General features: G+C 41.8%; 1 protein-coding gene across 1 annotated transcript; it reads left to right on the top strand.

Moving 5' to 3' along the window:
- The first annotated feature begins 553 nt into the window (after positions 1 to 553).
- LOC137272117 (uncharacterized) lies at positions 554 to 12,797 on the top strand. The gene is made up of 15 exons (XM_067804474.1): positions 554 to 614; positions 1,906 to 2,071; positions 2,525 to 2,628; positions 2,909 to 3,034; positions 3,503 to 3,682; positions 4,297 to 4,412; positions 5,118 to 5,238; positions 6,052 to 6,060; positions 6,515 to 6,939; positions 7,529 to 7,573; positions 8,102 to 8,176; positions 8,692 to 9,036; positions 9,865 to 9,960; positions 11,400 to 11,664; positions 12,551 to 12,797. Exons 1-15 carry the CDS (start codon positions 554 to 556, stop codon positions 12,778 to 12,780), a joined length of 2,364 nt encoding a protein of 787 aa, XP_067660575.1. The 3' UTR covers positions 12,781 to 12,797.
- The last annotated feature ends 4,940 nt before the right edge of the window (positions 12,798 to 17,737 follow it).

Genomic DNA, 17,737 nt, shown 5'->3' with positions numbered 1-17,737 from the left:
GCAACCATTTCGAATACCATACTCAATCGGTTTCTGAGTAGTTTAAGTGCACCTACGTATAAGTGTCCCAAATCTGCCATTTTCAGAGTGCTAATACAATCACCTTAACAATATAGCGCTGGTATGAGCCCAATCAGATTACGTTAAAACCAGTGTTACGGATTAGGCGGAGTCTGGGCTTCCGTCCAAGCTGCAGAGCGGCCAGTCTTTAATCGACTTGACTAGGGTGAAGGATTGGGAGGACACCCTTAGAAACAAACTGTTTGCCTCAGGGGGCAGTGACATGGGCAACAGCTGACCCCAGGATGACCAGTGTGATATAGACAATATCAGCAAAAGTGTGATACAGATAGTATCGCACCGTAAAAAAGTGATTCCGATATCCTGGAGATCTGGAACTGAATACGATGGAAGTGCATAGACAGATTTATTCGACTTAAGACGTAAATTGAAACTGGTGCTGTACAAGACGTTCGAGCAACACTAGTTAAAACTATACAAGGAATTAGTAATGGACAAATTTTAACCTGAGTGACATAAGCGAATATAAGAAATGGAGCTGAAGGTAGTGATGTTGATCTGCACAGCAATTGGTGTGATTATACCTGGACAAGGTAAGTGTTTGACCGATGGTAAAACATATGGCAACAGTTTCAGTAAGTATTCATTTGAAATTGAAAATTGTATATACCCTAAAATTACAGGATCTACATTATTTAACAATATTTACTACCAAGCAAGTAATATATTTCTTAACGAGATTTCTGTTGTTACTGTATCACTTTTGGACTCAATGCAGGCATATTTTCGGTCACTATTTATCTAAAGCAGTATATTTCATTTTCAAATATAAAATTAGTCTATCTTGTCTGTCCGGAAATTCTATCTACCTGTGAAGTCGCCTATTTATGCTCAATGGGTATCAGCGCAGACACCTCTAAATAGGACCGTTCCATTTTCCGTGCTTTATGTATTTATTGTTCGGGTGTTATTTAACGCCACAGTGAACGACAAACCAGTTGACGGCTGTAGCAGTGTCAGTAATATGACAGTATAACATAGAGGTATCCCTGTCATTTCTAATATCACATCGATGGACATACAGTCTGAGTAAACGTAGGCTCGGTATTATTCGTTACACAGCTCCATTACAGCAACGAATCGTAACGAATAATACAGAGTTTACTTTGACTGACTGACAGAATAATGTGTCATGCATTTTGGAAGAGTTTTCATCTATAAATCAGATTTAATCAAATCTATACACACAGTCACGTTGATTGTTATCAATTACTGGCGAAATGAGAATCTAATGTTATTACTGATTAATTACCAGTGAAGGCCACACAATGCACCATACAATGAGGGAGGGAATGTAACATGGAGCAAAGTTTCATGACATTGACTGTCTTTAAGTAGAAATCCTTTCAGAAGACGGACTTAAAGTATGAAGTTCAAAACATAAACATGTAAGAAGTTTGGTAGTTGTAAACAAACACGTACGTGTTATTTGCTGTTGCTATATTTGATACAGCGAAAACGTCAGTGTCTCGGTGACTCATTTCCCCTTTGTTTGGAAACAGTTTGTAACTTTGTGATCAAATCAAACTTTCAAGTGTATACTTTATGTTCCAGACAGTTTGGTCGAAATAGGACACATGAAAATATGAGGGTTGACACAAGTCCCAAAACTTTTTATTTCATAGAAACAAATCATACAGCTTTCACACTTGACCAGTTTTTAATCGCCTCGTCATTTGCAAATGGCAGACAAGACGTGGTGCTACAGTAAATCGTGCTGATGGTGACTCGACCTCATACGCTGTAATAATGATGACATCCTGACCGAGTTAACTTTCGTAGTGTTTCCAGGCAACATTTAAAGACACACCTCCCAATTTTCAGATGGAGCTTGCACGTTTCCGAGTCATCTATCCGGGACGTTCGACGAGAGTGTTAAAGGGGTACTGTCCTTCACTTCCGGTCAGATGACGTCCTACGCCCTGCACACGTTCGGCACTCTTGACTTCAACTGCGAACACAAATACTCCTCAACACAGTACATTCTAAAGTAGGTCAATATCGCCATAGACTACAATTACACTTTAGACACACATTTAACTTGGAACACCCATAGTTTCTCGTGTTTTACTGCACAGAGATGCCACACTTTATTCCTGCAATGATTAAATATTAGGCTCTGCTTCTCGGCATGCGGAGGGGAAGCGAAAGGGGCAGTTGTAACTAGTCTTGGTGCCTGCATCATGGTCCGCAAGCTGTGGCAGGATCATGATCCTAAGACGACTCCAGTATGTCTGTGCCTGACGACAGGTTGACATATTTCCAGTATATTTCTAAATGCCGACTCGTTAACATATGTTCAGTATATCTGTGCTTGAAGACACGTTGACATATAGCCAGTATATCTGTCCCTGACGACACGTTCCCATATGTCCAGTATATCTATGACTGACGACACGTTGACATATATCCAGTATATCCATGACCGTATATCCGCCCCCAGGTCGGCCACCAGCTTCTCCTACTTCAGTCTTAACTGGGACGCCTACATGTGCTGGGACCTGACAGAGATCTCCTCAGACAAGTTCTACTTCTACGAATCCACAGGTCTGTTAAATTCATAACATGAAATGAGTCCGCAATCTTATTTACCCCTAGATATTTCAGTACAAAATCATGCGCGTCGATGTGTGTTTTTGCCTCAAAGACACTTGTCAACTGTCACGCGTCATACAAACGTGAAAACTGGCATTCTAATAATTAGCCAAGTCAAATGTGTATCTCATTTTCTTTTCTCGAGATTTTTCACTCACCTAAAGTGAAAGGAGATATATATTGGAGATCTATTTTGCGATTTCGAGAACTACTATTTTGTCTGTTTCCACAGCTGCGTTATCGGATGCTGGCGGGGAGAATGTGAAGATGTACATCAGTGGCGCCTCCCCCGTCTACAGCGACATCTGTACTACGACCTCCTACGACACTGGGACGTACAGGTTCCTCATGAGGAATGGTGAGATTATGCAGGAGTTAAACAACACAGAGAGACTTTAATGTATTGAAATGATGTGATATTCGACATCGCATTGATGCGTCAACGTCTTCCTTGCTTGATTATTAATACCTATGTTAACTGCATGTGTAAACCCTAAACGTGTCCCTTGTCAGATTATCCGGATGTTTACCAAGGACTAACAAAGAGAGATCCCAGTGATCAATGTCTTTCTAGTTTATGTCTGAACCACACCCTGTAAGTTTTTCCTGATGTCCTTTCACGCCCTAAATGCCATAAAATGAAAAGGCGTTAAAGGGTGTTATTTGTTGTTGCTCTTGCTGGTGCCCATGACTTAAATGATTACCCAAGGACGGGTGTGTCTGTATTCTGTATACACGTGAAACTCGTTCTAACCTCCCTAAACATGTGCACACGCGGACACACCATTTTATCTCACCCTTTGTATTTGTCCCTCCTGTTTCTTAGACACTATTTCGAGCTCCAAGGTGGCCTGTCCCTATCAGTTCGAAAACTACTGGACTTACAGCATCAGCAACGGCAGCGCAGACACGTGTTCCTCCAATGAGACGCAGCTCAACGGTTGCCTCGACACCACGGCCTTCACCTTCAACTACACCCTCTGTAGCTCTTACGTCATGTATTCAAGTACGCAGATTTGCAAAACGGATATCCCTTTGAAATGATACCCAGATACCAGAAATGCTCTTCACACATTGTACTAATTAGGGGAATCGAAATCGGGTCTTTTGTGAGACGAGCGATCGCTTTAACAACTAGGCTACATCTCCGCACGTTAAAGATTGGAAAAAACAATAGTTGGAATGTGTGGATTGTGGGATCCTGAAAAGGCCGCAAGTATCCACGTCAGCTGGATTGTACCTCGTCTGAAATTGATTGTCCGATAACGTCAGATGATCTATCAGAAACTAATGTGCTAATGGTTGCTGCAAGGTGGCTGCAATTCGTTTGCAGAGGCGTTTCTTTTCACAGTTCCGGTACATGTGCTCCACGTTAACCGTTGTTTAAGAGTCACGAGTGAAGTGAGACCTACGTCTCTTAACCGTATTAGGATCGGCGGTTCCGCATTTGAATTTTTGTTTCACTCCTTCCAGGATCCTTGTGTTAGAACATTACCGTTACACTCGTGGGGTGAATAACAAGGGTAAACGTGTATAACACATCATATTGACAGGTTGTAATATGTTATATAATGTCTAAAACTGGTGAAACCAAACTCACTAACGCACTTACCGTTGCAGGTGGTGGTTCCGTCAATTGTCTGTACAACCAGACGTCCGGGTCCACGACCTATCTGACGACGTACAACGCTGACTACAGTGTCGACGGTACCAGTACCTACAGGTTCACGTGCCTGGTAAGTGAAAGACCGTGTTTGACATGTCTAAAGACAAACAATACTGTCTTTACACAGGAACTATTACAGGATTCAACCTGGACTGTAAAAATAAATGTTCATGGGATAGTTTAATGTTTGTGGCAAACGATATGTCTTTAGTCTGAAGCATATACATCATATTTTCAATCATTTCCGGGAAATAATATAATTTGTATAGATCCATGTCACTTTGTACTGATAGATATTATACAGTAAACGTTTTCAGAAAGCTGCGCTTTCATATGGAAATATACGGTAAGGGTTCAACTTCTTTCAGGGTGACTAGTTTACCCAGTGAGCAAGTTATAGTTCCAATTACCGCACATGTCACTTTCGCGTACATTATCATATACCCATGTAAACTTAGACTAGTAGTACAGCCAGGGCTGCAATGAGGATGACTTGGTCAAATTTAGTATTGCACCCTAGACTGAACTCCTCCGGTTCTACTTTCTTCAAAGATCATTAGAACAGATTAAGGCAAGATACGAGGGTATGTAATGAATAAAGAACATCACATTTGTGCATTTGGATGTTTTGATTGAAGTCGAAGACGTCAAACGGGCATAGAAACAACTCGGTCGAAGTTATTTATCGGTATGAAGAATGAGTGTAGTGCCTACAGTACCTGATTAAAGATTGACTAATTGATTTGCCTGTATGTTGTCACCATTAATCTTCCAGGTCCTGGATCTGAGCAGTTCCACGGCCATCTCCGCCAGTCAGTACCCTAGGACATGTCAAGTCAACCAGACTTCCACATCCGTCCAATCTCCTGGCAATCTCCTCGTCTTCACTTTCAACGGTGAGTTCCACTCTCATGGGTGACCAGCTCGAAAAGTTCCGATACTAGCCGACCTGCATTCGTGGTTACGGAAAAATGCAAGAACTGATAATGTCTAACACTAACAGATCTAATGTGTATGTTAAGTCAGTGTGTAGAAATTATTTAAATTTTCACTTAAGAAATTTATCAAACGCCACACTTTTTCACATTTATCGACTGAAGAGTTTGGCCACAGATCTAAAGTGTGTGTTAAGTCAGTGTGAAGAGTATGGCCTCATATTTTACAACAATAATGCATTCCAAACACACCAATCTTCCAGTGCCATGTTAAGATTATCAAAGAAAACTAAATTCAACGCACACACTCACACTGAGGTGTTATTCCTGCACAATTAGATTGTTTTGATGTTATATAGTCATTTCAGCAATTTAATTTCTTTAATCATTCTGTGGCATACGTGTTTACGGTCAATTCATTCCGTCACCATTTGAAAGACGTTGACCAACTCAACTGGGTGAGATGCTACACGCTTACTGCTCTTACACATTGACTTCACATTGTCAAGCCAGGTCAACGGAAAGCTAACAAATACATCTTATTCTTCTTACTGATTTAATATTTTCAGGTTAGGTTTAACCTGTTTTGGGGTCTTGGGTGTTTCTTTATGTATGCATAAATATTGTGCAGTACCTGCAAAACAAATACATTGTGCCTAATTACTCCGTCAATACGTTGTTGTATGCTTTATCAAAATATTAAATATGCATGTACCCCAGTATAGACAGCACGCATATAACAGGAATTAATGTATTTTTCTCTTCATATTTCAGCCAGCTGCTGTAAGTATCCTGCCTCTTGAATATTGTAAAGGGAGATAATTCATCCGCCAATTAGTTATATGAAAACATTTTTAAGCCAATTACGGCAAATGTGCAAAGAGATACCAGGCATCGAAATTCGTTCCTAGTACAGCTGACTAGTGTAAACTAAACGTAAGTCATTATAGTGGTGAGTCCTGCTTGGACAAGATGCGAATCATTATATCATCTGTTGGTGGCAAAATAACGCCTCGAGACTTAAATCCTTCAAATCTCAGCGAGGACTTTGTGTTTATTCATATATCAAGAAGTGTGCGTGTGCGTGTGCGTGTGCGTGTGCGTGTGCGTGCGACGCCGTGCGCCGTGCGGATATGTGTGTGCGTGCCTGAGCGAACGTATGCAAAGTATACCTAAAATGGTGTGGCCAGCCTCTCATTGACATTACTTATGGAAATGCACCGTGTTCTGTATATAGATGAGTCGACCACCAGCACTACGACATCAACAACTTCTGCACCGGGGACAGCAAGCGCTTCGTTAGACTGGGTTGCGGGAGTGGTCATCGGCATCCTCGTCTTCCTCGGCCTCGTCATCGCCGCATATGTCTATTGCTGTTACAACTACAAGAAAGTAATGGACGCCCAACAGCGGAAGATCATCGACTGCCGCGCGGCTGATGACGAACATCGAGCAACTGATGAGAAGTATGAGGAGAGAGGTCAAGCGCCACCTAGCGTCAAGTTCACCTTCCCAGACTACACTCGTCGCATACTTCTCAACATCCGGAAGCACAAAGGCGACAGAACCAGACTTGTCAAGGATGATGACGACAGACCTCTATCACCTTCGGGTATTTCCGTCAGGGAGACAGAATCACCCGACAGTGCCCTTGGAATGGATGTAAGTAATGAAACTAAAGTGGAATACACATCATATGCTTTACACCATCTTTCTGTCATATCTAACATAGCTCTATGTCAGTGACTGTATCTTACGCCGCCTTTAGCACTATTCCAGCAACATCATGGCGAGGGGACACCAGAAATGGGCTTCATACATTGTACCCATGTGGAGAATCAACCGGGTTCTTCGGCGTGCGAGCGAACATTAGGCTACCCCAACATCCTCGTAGCTCTGTGTAAAAAAAATAGTAGAATTATCGTGTCACTGAACTGACTTTGTCAAACAAGGATATAGAAATTCCAGTTATACTCTTATATCCCTGCTTTACTATATGTGGCACAAGGCATGAACACAGACAACCAGTTAAAAACACCGAGGTTACGCCACCGTAAATATGCGCCACGTTCTTCCATGGCCCGATGATGTAGGAAGGTTGCACACCAACCCGTGAAATACTGACGACTTGTACACTTGATAGTGTGTGTGTGTGGTCTCATGGCCCTTGTGCGGACAAGGTTCTGAGTCATCTGTAGCTTGTCAACAGTGAAATGGGTCTACTGTAAATTGTTCCTTTTCATTCTTTTAGGAAGATGACGGTTATCCAATGTTGAGGTCACAGAGAGCAAGACCGGTACGTTAACAACTGCAGTACATGAGTCCATATACAGTCGGGCACCGTTGTCTCGATATTCATGGAACCAAGAAAAAATATCAAGATGTCCGTATCGAGTTAAAAGAAACTAACTAATAATTTATGAAGGAATTCGCTGTATCGAGACAACCGAGATATCGAGTTATCAGAGTTCGACACAACGGTGCTCGCCATTTGCCATTCTTCCGGATTCCACATAAATGGCTTAAACGTTAAAGACCGATTTTTTCACCCGCCGTCATATAACCAAGATATTAAACATATAGAAACGCCGTCTCACTAGCTCTAACATTAAAATAATGAACTGCTTTCATTTCACATATTCTTCAGGCCTGAGAATCTTCCACCTGATGGAGTATGTGTGTGTCTGTCGAATAGTTCGAATAAAGTATAACATCAATCAGATACCCTGAACTGTCTGAGGATTTGGATATAGATTTCGTTAGAATTGAGAATAATTTCGAACAAGTGGAAATTAGCTGGTGACCTGTTTGTTTGTTGTCCTAGGTGAGCGACTTTATGAAGAGACTCATCACCCTCCACGACGAACAGCGCGAGAAGGAGAAGGAGAGGGCTAAAATTGTGAGGAAATATAAGTATTGCGACAACTCTATTACGGCTCTATGGTATATACTCTGTCAGTTGTGTTAAAACTGTTCACTTTAACATGATCTCAACTTTATGTTTGACTTATACTGGAATAAATGTAAAATTGTATAGCAAAATATTTGATGTTGTATTTGCTTTGATTCAGAAATTCATTTCTAAGTCAGCATAATCTCAGGACATTTTGATGAGTTTGGGTCTTTGTAATGAGTGAGTGAGTGTAGTTTTACGCCTATTCAGTAATATTCCAGCTATATGGTGGCGGTCCGTAAATAATCGAGTCTGGACCAGACAATCCAGTGATCAACAGCGTGATAACGGAGGCAGTCGGGATACGATGACGATGTATCAACCAAGTCAGCGGGCCTTACCACCCGATCCCGTTAGTCGCCTCTCACAACCAACATGGGCTACTGTAGATCAGGTCTAACCTGGATCTAATAAACATATCGAAAATATAATAACTTATGTGTTTGTGTTAATCATTTCAGCCGGAGGAGAAACGATTCATGAAAATTCACGGCCGAAAGGGATTCAAAGATGAAAAAGCCTTGATGAGCTCAGCTGGAATAAACCTTGTAGGTAAGATCAAGAAAATGGCGCGAAAACGACGAAGGACGTCTGGCGCGGTTCAGAGCAGCGCCATTGATCCTGGAAAGACAAATGAAGCAAACCAGAACGAGGCTAATGAATTGGTGGAAAAGGACGAGGACATGGGATCGCAAGCTAGTGATGAGGGTGTCCCCACACAACTGGACGTATCACAGCTCCTTGCCTACACAGCCCTACCCCCTTTTGCCACCGAGACAACCCGCGGAGATGATCGGAGACCCAAGGTAAAACACTACGCATGCACGTAGACACACTCACAGGTATTTTGTGACACCATCCAAGTTGTAATAGGCGGCAGAACATGGGGTATGTTGAAAATACATGTTGTTGTACAGCGCAATAAGTGGTGTTCCAGTAGTAGTTACATTGCACATCTTCATCTCCAATTAATTATAACTTATAAGACACCCTTCCTTGATCAATTTCCTCAGAGTACGTATGTTCCGTTAGATCCTAAAATGTAAAAAATCAGGATGACGTTTTCGGACTGGTCGCCATATTGTTTTACCACTCCCGTACAGTATTCTGTGTATTGGTATCTTGACTGAGACTCCGTACTCCAGGGGCGCCTTCATTCCAAACGTGCTGTGTTTTGGTGGTATGTTTTGATAACGTGCGCGTTCGTATCTACAAACCCGGTGACGCGACAGCAGCGGAAACAATACTGTTGGCGACTCAAGTCGCCCGTGGGTTTACATTATTCAGAATAAATGATTATGTGTTTGTATTTAAAGTGTATCCCCAAGTTCTAATTTGTGTATTACTGTTCTGGAAAGCCGAATGCACGATGGAGGCACTAATGTGAGTTGAACTATTTCTGGTAAACAGCGTGTTTTTAATGTACAGTGTAGAATGTTTAATTGTATGTGTACGTTATGTGTAACTATGGACTCATTGGCCGACAGTAGAGACGTGCATGTGGTTCAGAGGTATATGCCATTTATCATATGTCATATGTACAGTTCATTCCAGTATCCTAATATGCTCATGTAAGGTTTCCTGAGAACGAACTGAATGAAAACCAAGCATGTTATTTCTTTTGTATGTTCAAGGCTGTGACGATCGCCGATGGTGGGAAGGTCAAGGACGACGTGGTCGTGGAGGACCTTGAACACACCAGCGCCATGGGGAGTCCTGAAAGAGCCGAGGTAGAGGCATCTACAATCTTTTTAAATCAGATGCTAGTTCTCGCACCTAAATAAAGATCCGAGGACATGTCGTGGCAGGTCACCTTTTACGTATATGTATAGGGCCGTTATGAGTTCGCAACATCGTGACGATATCACATATCACAAACATATGCACTGTGCACTGGAAACACAAGCACCTACATGAAGACACACGCGAGCATGTGAAGAAATTCACAATGGAAAATGAAGCATGGAACTTTATGAATGACAGCGTCTTGTTAATTGCAAAGAGCTACATACCATCAGCCTGTGAAGAATTAACCAAGCTATAGACCCTATAAACAAAAAAGCAAAAGAAAGAAACTGTCATCCATAAAGCTGTAGGCTTTGTGACTCACCAACGCGAATGTCGATCAAACAATAAGTCAGAGTAAGGAAACCTTTTTGATCACTGATGTATCAAGTTTAGGAGTGTTCTCTCCATGTCTGCAATATTATACGCTGTATATTAGCAATTGCTTAACAGATTTTCTCGCCACTCGGAGCACATGGGCACGATTCCCCTCTTGTAGGGCTGGGGAGGGTCCAAATTTTCTACCCGGTTACCCCACCCCACTATTACCCTACCCTACCCGGATACCCATTATGTTAATTCCTGACATCAAATTTGTAAGAACTTTCAGTATATTCCTCAGCTCGGAAGCTACAATTTCGAGGTTTTCAATATCTTATCATGTATTATATTCAAAACAGGTGATTGCATAATTATGTTAAAATCGTCAAAAACAATACAACCCTTTGTAATAAAGACATATTAAATATTTTACCCGGGGCCAACTCATTACCCTCCTGGGTACTTTGTGTGAAGCCAGCTTCTACTGACCGCCTAAGCCATTGTTGGAATTTGCTAAAGCCTTAACCACATAGTGCAAGGAGCTTCAACAGCAGGAGTGACAACAGACTGCTGGGTAAGTCAGGGGGTAAGGTGCTGAACGTTGATGTGGGTGGATATGCTGTGGGGTAGGGTTGGCACGGGTACTCGAATCCGGGTCGGGTACAGCTGGAATAGAGTCATATTTCAAGGAATCGATTACCCGGAAAGTGAGAGAAGTCTGTAATGACAAGGGCAGGTTATTCTAACACGCGTGCTAACTTTTTCTCCAACTCCTCCCAGCCCTGCTTTTTGGTCTGTAAGAAGAACTAACACCGTGTATCACTTTATACGACAACAAGTATCGAATCACTGATTAACGATGCATACGTGGGTGACTTGTTGAACGTCTTTCATGGATTGTAAATCAGAACGTTCTCACGCCTTTTGCACGTGTCCAGAAATGCTTTCGGTGGGACTGGGTTTCAAAGCATTTGTTTGATTCAGTGGCTTGTCTTACACATATCACCGCAGTCAGCAAATGGAAACAAATAAAAACCTATTCTCACAACATCTTCTGCTTTAGGATGCAGCTAAGGTGTACACTGTGAGTGGAAGGGAGGTAACTCCTAACATGAAGTTCCGTCGGGAGCCCGTGAGCACCAAGGTCCGGCACAGCAAGAGTTATCTGGGCCGGATACACCGTAAGCCACCTGCCAGCCTGGCGATGCCGGACATCGAGACAGCGAGGGTGACGACTGGTGGCCTGAGACGCAGTGCCGGGGATGAAGACTGGGGAAAGTATCTGGAAGAGATATACCCAGACAAACTCTACTTCGACTATGCAAAAGGTATATGTCACAAGAACACGTTTTTCAGCTGTCATACTGTATGCATAACAAATAGGAACAGACAGGCGCCTAAACGTCCGGGTCTTAGGAAAGGTTGTCATTGTTTCTTAAAGTGTCTTTTGTATTTGTTTATCTAAGAATTAGTGTCAGTGTACGGACAGTCCGTGTTAGATGTTCACCACGATGACGACTGTTCCGTAACGTAAATGCCATCTATATTGAGCGTGAGGAACAGATGATGTTATACTGTCAGCCAGCACAATGGTTGCATTGCCTAAACCATTTACTGCCAATGACACCATCTCCTATCTTTCCCCCCAAACATATCACTAAGAGTTCCGAGTTCTCGTAGATATATAAACCTGGATGAACCTGTATTTTAGAAACAGTCTGTGATGTCTGTTCAGAAACAGCGTAACCCGTGATGGTTTGGGCAACAACTAGTACTTAGCCCATGTGTTTGTCGTAAGGGGCAACTTGCGTCAGGGTCCTGTTGTACAACGCGATATTAGGGTTATGGGCACAGTAACCCCGGGGGCCCTTTCCTTAACATAGACTTAAGGTAGCCTTTGAACTATGCACAATGTGACTTAGGCTCTTCGCTGATGCGTGTGAAACGAATCACTGGATTATCGTGTTCGGTCTTGAATATTTAGAAACAATCGCCTGGAATATTAATGAGCGGGGTAGAATAGACAAAATAATCCGCCATGCCCATTTACTGGTAGATTCCAAGAGGATTCCATAGCCAGTGTCTCAGAGTGTAGTTGTGGGCACACTGTGTTTGATGGCAGGATTGATGCACAGCATTCTACACTATGTTTATTTCTCGCTTACTGTATCTCTATAAATGATTTCACCTTTGTTTCTCTCTCGTTTCTGACAGCCACAAGCACGAGAACTGAGAGCACGCTGCGGCATAAAGCAGACGATGGGTTGGACTATCTGTATGACCGAGCGCTCTACTGGAAGAAGACAGAACCACTCGTCAGACCAAACACGCCTGCCAAGAGGTCACGCTCCATGCGTAAGAAGGGTCGAAGTGCAAACAGCGCCCAAGTGTCAAGGTCAAGGAGCCTGCTCAGCCCAACTATATACAGAGATACAACTTTGTGAAATGACAGATAGCTGTATTGAACTGTCATGATGGTGCCAACGTATACTGGTCCGCTTTTCATTAATATGGACAGGTTTTGATAAAGTCGAAATGGGCGACTGGCTCGTGGAAAACATGAAATAAGTCTCCGTCTCATGACTAGCTTCATGACCTTCAACAAAATGACTGCGGAGAACAGTCTAAATAGCTCAATAGATACTTTATTAAAATGATTTCGGGCAAATTCTCTGAGTGATTCGTGACGTCTCTATTCTACCAGTACCGAAAATATGTCGAGCACAGTGTCATTGTCGACTGTGGACTATGGATGGGAGTAATACATCACTCTGTTGCCTCCATGTTTGATATAGTCTTTTTGTAAGTTGAATGAAATTGTCTGTATGCAGTTTCGTTAATTTAGAATGTTTGTTAAGGTGTCGATGAGCCTTCCTGATGGTGAAACTGAACTAAACGAGTCCTACATATTTTTGACGGAAATACTAAGACATTTGCCTTCCTGCAGCAGGAGTGCATTCGTATGTTGTAATTTTTTCTGAAGTTTCCCACAAATATTGGAACGTCTCTGGCAGATGATGTTTCAGTGTTGTATATGTGCATTGATCCCTGTCAGTATAATGTATGTCCACTATATATACTCCTCTTATTTAATATTAATTATTCTGTACAGTATTAATGTACTGGTAATGACGATGTACATGTGACATGTTATAATCATATTTAACCTTATTTTGCTGCTGTTTGTACATATTTAATATTTAAGTAGGCGTGCTGTGTCGAGGTCGAATAAAAAGGAACGTTAGGACAATGACCAAATATATTTTGATTATGTGTGGAAGTTCAAGGACGGATCCAGGGGGAGAATGCGGGATTGTGCAAACAACACATACGCCATCTCCCTCGAAGAAACACCACACATAGACCGTGTCCCCCTACCCCTTCCCTACGTCTCCAATAAGTTGTTGTTTAGTGCCACTGTCTGCAGTATTCCTCGCTCATAACAAAGAAAGATATTTTGGGCAACAGATCACCTTTAGCAGTTAACCATGACGAAGGAATTCTCTACTGAACGTTCCAAGCAGAACCTGGATATTTTTACATATATTATAAAACCTCCGATCTTGGACGCAGCTTCTTTTTTTCCTTTCATACACCACAAGTCTTTTTTGTGCAATCACAACAGGGTTCATCATGCTGTTTATCAGCATTCATAGCCGAAAACGGGGTTTCTCCACAGTGGATAACTAAAATCCGAGACTTCCATATTTCGAACCGTCCCCCAAATTAGCTGTACACACCATGATATCTTAAACCCTGTTCAAAGCAGCGTTAAATTCACTCATTAACTCACTCACTCTATCAGTACCCATCCAGCCAAAGAAAAGTCAACGAAATGTTCCCAGACTATGGAATATGTACGGGAGCGTGGTAGGGCCAAGGTGAAAACTATCTGGTCTCACTGACCTATGTAGGAGATAATGAGACTAAAACAAATTACATCGCGGCCCTACTGGGTTTCCGTAAATATGTACAATCTCTGAATATAAAGGGAATTTGCAACTAATGATAAGACATACATGTATTTTCAGTGGATCCTGACAGTAAATCACGCTGAGTGTCGCTAATAGTTATGGTCCTCATGATTACATGTTCCAGTGGAGGGTCGGAATGGATGAATCCGGCAACCTCGAATCATGCCACGTGTCTCTGTTGAATTCTGTTGAATTCATCCCACAAATGCTTTGTCAGATTCAGATGCGGACACCTGAAAGGTCATAGCTAAACATTGATGTAATATTTAGTAAGAAAATCATCAGTTGGGTGTAGAGTGGCCTTGTCATGTAGAATCAACTCTCTGTTGAAAACTGGACCGTTGAAGATGACCGTTTAGCGCATTGTACCGATTTACTGTCAGACTCCCCTGAAGCACCACAAAGTCAGATCTCAGAGTGCAGGATAGGTCTTCCCGTACCATCACACTTTCGCCTGCAAATCTGCTGACTTGTCGAACGCAACTTTCGGGCGCCGATAGACAGGACATGGCTTCCATTGGCATATGAGAAAAAATCGTAACTCACCACTGAACTAGAGCCACAGTTGATTTTCTCAGATGCCATGACTGAACGGTGTTGCTGTGACGCATACATTGCCCTTGATACAATAATAACGGTTCATACCAGTCTTCCGGTCTAATTTCTGACCTCTCACAGACGATCCCTGATTGTCTTCAGTCCGTTTGCTTCAAAAGCAGACTGATGAATTACAGTCTATCTCGAAAACTAATAAAACACATGTTACTCGATTAAACGCTGATAAGCAAAACATCAGACTAACTCTTTGGGCTTTAAGCCTTGAAAATGAAAAAAGTTGTTTAACAGACTGTCATTGAAGTGTTGGCAAAGTTCACTATTTGTTACCTGGGAGTAGTGCAACGAATGGGACAGCCAGGTGTGCGAGACAGGATGGAGACTGCACACCACGAGTTAATACATCAATGACTTTGTCGACACTTGTGCACGTGCTCATTGAGTGCATGTCCTTTTCTCTGCAATCCTCCCTCGTAACAAATAGTGAACTGTGTCAATATTTTAATGATGATTAGCTAAATAACGTTTGTTGTTTACCACAAACGTTTTAATGTTTAGGACAAAAATTCCGCAAAAAATCCGCAAAGTTGATCAGATGTTTTGATTGTGGCCAACGCTTCACTGAGTATTTTATGTTATCAGTTTTGTCCGTTTTTACCCAGACGGACTGTTGTCCGATACCCTTCTCAAATTAGATACACGACCTGCAGTCTGGGTGAGAGAATCGTACATGAAAAGCCCGTATATAGCAATGATTTGCAGGGGATGACTCTTGTTTTACTACTCCTTACAAATTCAGCATTATGGTTATGTTCTATTTTTTAAGGCATAGCATATGATTTGATCTATTCAATTTGCATATTTAAAGACAAAAATTTTGTCAAAATATTTTTGTAATGTTTCCCGCATCGGATTATTTTCGTGAGGCAAGAGTTTCCACTGGCCTATTTGAAAACCGTTTAAGCTTATTTCCCTGAGCCCGATAGTGCCGCAACCATGGGCTGAATGCGGACCGCGTTCCTAGCGATGAAAGATGTGACATTCAGTGTTAATTCACCGCTCTACCTTGTGAGGAAAACACGAAATCGAATCATCAGCTGTTCTTATTTGGTAAGAATTAACAAAACATGACTGATGTTACAACCCAAGATTTCGAAACCGTCTGGGGTTTCGTCTTGAACAGACGAAAACTGGGATCAGTAAAGGTATTCAATACTGTCGGAGAGGTGCTGTCGATACAGGTACAGGGAATACGTACCCCATGTGTGTGTGTGCGTGCGTGCGTGCGTGCGTATGTGTTCAACACGGGATGCGTGGATGTACAAAGTTAACAATATAATCACGAATCCAGTGAGATTTACTACTTAGAAGGGACGGGAGTCAATTAAGCTGAATGAGGATGAGAAGTCATGTTCTTTATCATCTCCACATTCTTACATACCAGCACCACGTTCGTAGGTTTGTGATAACGTGTGGGAGTTACGATCCCCCAGAACTTAGATTATATGGTAGAACGACTCCCTATTTCTCGAAAAACATATGTTTGTGGCTCTTTGATCATTATTTAAAGGTCACATGCAACCAAAAAATCAAACATACCTAAAACACATTTATCACTTATTCATGACATATAATATACATTGCTGCTATAAAACAAAAGCAAATAAACAAAATTATAAGCGTACAATCGCGATTCAAAAGTGCAATATTTTGTACTTGGGCTTACTTCCCTCGAAACGAAGCCCTCGGGAGACCGAACCCAGTCGTAGCGGCTGGATCTGCATTCAAGTGTAACGACGGCTTCCGATTGGCTGTTTCATTTGTTGATATGCTGAGGGTTCATTGTGTGTACAGAAAGATGCTCTGTTTCATGGACATTTTAGAAGTATGGTGAATCACAAGAAAGTAAGATTCTTTATGGATAACAACTTCTTTTTGTGTACTTGATGCGTCGTTTCAGTATGGATTCATATACTGTTGTCAAACAAAAAATCATATACACTAAAAGAAGCTGTTATCCATGAAGAATGTATATAGAGATGTTAGATTTTGAAAATACATGTTCTTTGAATTGATCCAATCAAAAATCATCTCAGTAGAGATGGTAAACTACTGCGTGGCTGGAATCTGTCATTCGTCCAAGTACAAAGCAGGACAAGTACAAACTGACAAGAGTTTGCACCAGTTTCTGTCAGATCCACTCATCCGAAAAGAATTAATGTTTGCAAACCACAGACATAAAAACATGCCATGTGTATTACGCTTAAGAGGGTAAGATTCTTTATGGATAACAACTTCTTTATTGCATCATATGCAATAAAGAAGTTGTTATCCATAAAGAATCTTACTCTCTTATCGCTTACCAGCTTCTAGTAATGCCAATCAAACAAATCTGTATTACACCTGCCTAATTACATAATGTGGCAGAGACGGGACTCGGGTGCACGAGTCATAAATCAATTTATTTTCTTTATGTCGTATAGTCTGATAGGTGTTACGTTCAAATTGCACGTGGTCAATAATTGAAGTTGTGTACTGCATTTAGCAAACAGACAGGAAGACATATAGGCGTGAATAAACCAGACACTGAGCTTTCTCTGAGACAGAGACTGCTTACCACAATCAATCTACTCGTTTTTACGTAACGAGTAGATTATTTACTTGTTTGTGTACACAACCAAGATTTGACTACTGCTCACGACCTCAGACTCTGGGCATGCATACTGTTTCAAGCTCCGCGAACCTATTCACTGCGCATGCGTTATGGACGCACCGCAGCACAGCTGTTGAAACCAGTTTTCCCCTCAGCGCTGGGGGAAATTTAGTGAAACGTTTCAACTCCGATTTCGCGGACTTTCTTTCATCGCTTTTT

The sequence above is a fragment of the Haliotis asinina genome, chromosome 2 (genome assembly GCF_037392515.1).
Source record: "Haliotis asinina isolate JCU_RB_2024 chromosome 2, JCU_Hal_asi_v2, whole genome shotgun sequence".
In the NCBI taxonomy this organism is placed as follows: Eukaryota; Metazoa; Mollusca; class Gastropoda; order Lepetellida; family Haliotidae; genus Haliotis; species Haliotis asinina.
This window is presented reverse-complemented; position numbering and strand designations above follow the sequence as displayed.

Excerpts from the sequence above, each read along its gene's own strand:
- LOC137272117 (XM_067804474.1), top strand. The coding sequence starts at position 554 with ATGGAGCTGAAGGTAGTGATGTTGATCTGCACAGCAATTGGTGTGATT. Across the intron at positions 2,629-2,908 it reads CTACTTCTACGAATCCACAG|CTGCGTTATCGGATGCTGGC; the intron begins GTCTGTTAAATT and ends CTGTTTCCACAG. Across the intron at positions 4,413-5,117 it reads CCTACAGGTTCACGTGCCTG|GTCCTGGATCTGAGCAGTTC; the intron begins GTAAGTGAAAGA and ends TTAATCTTCCAG.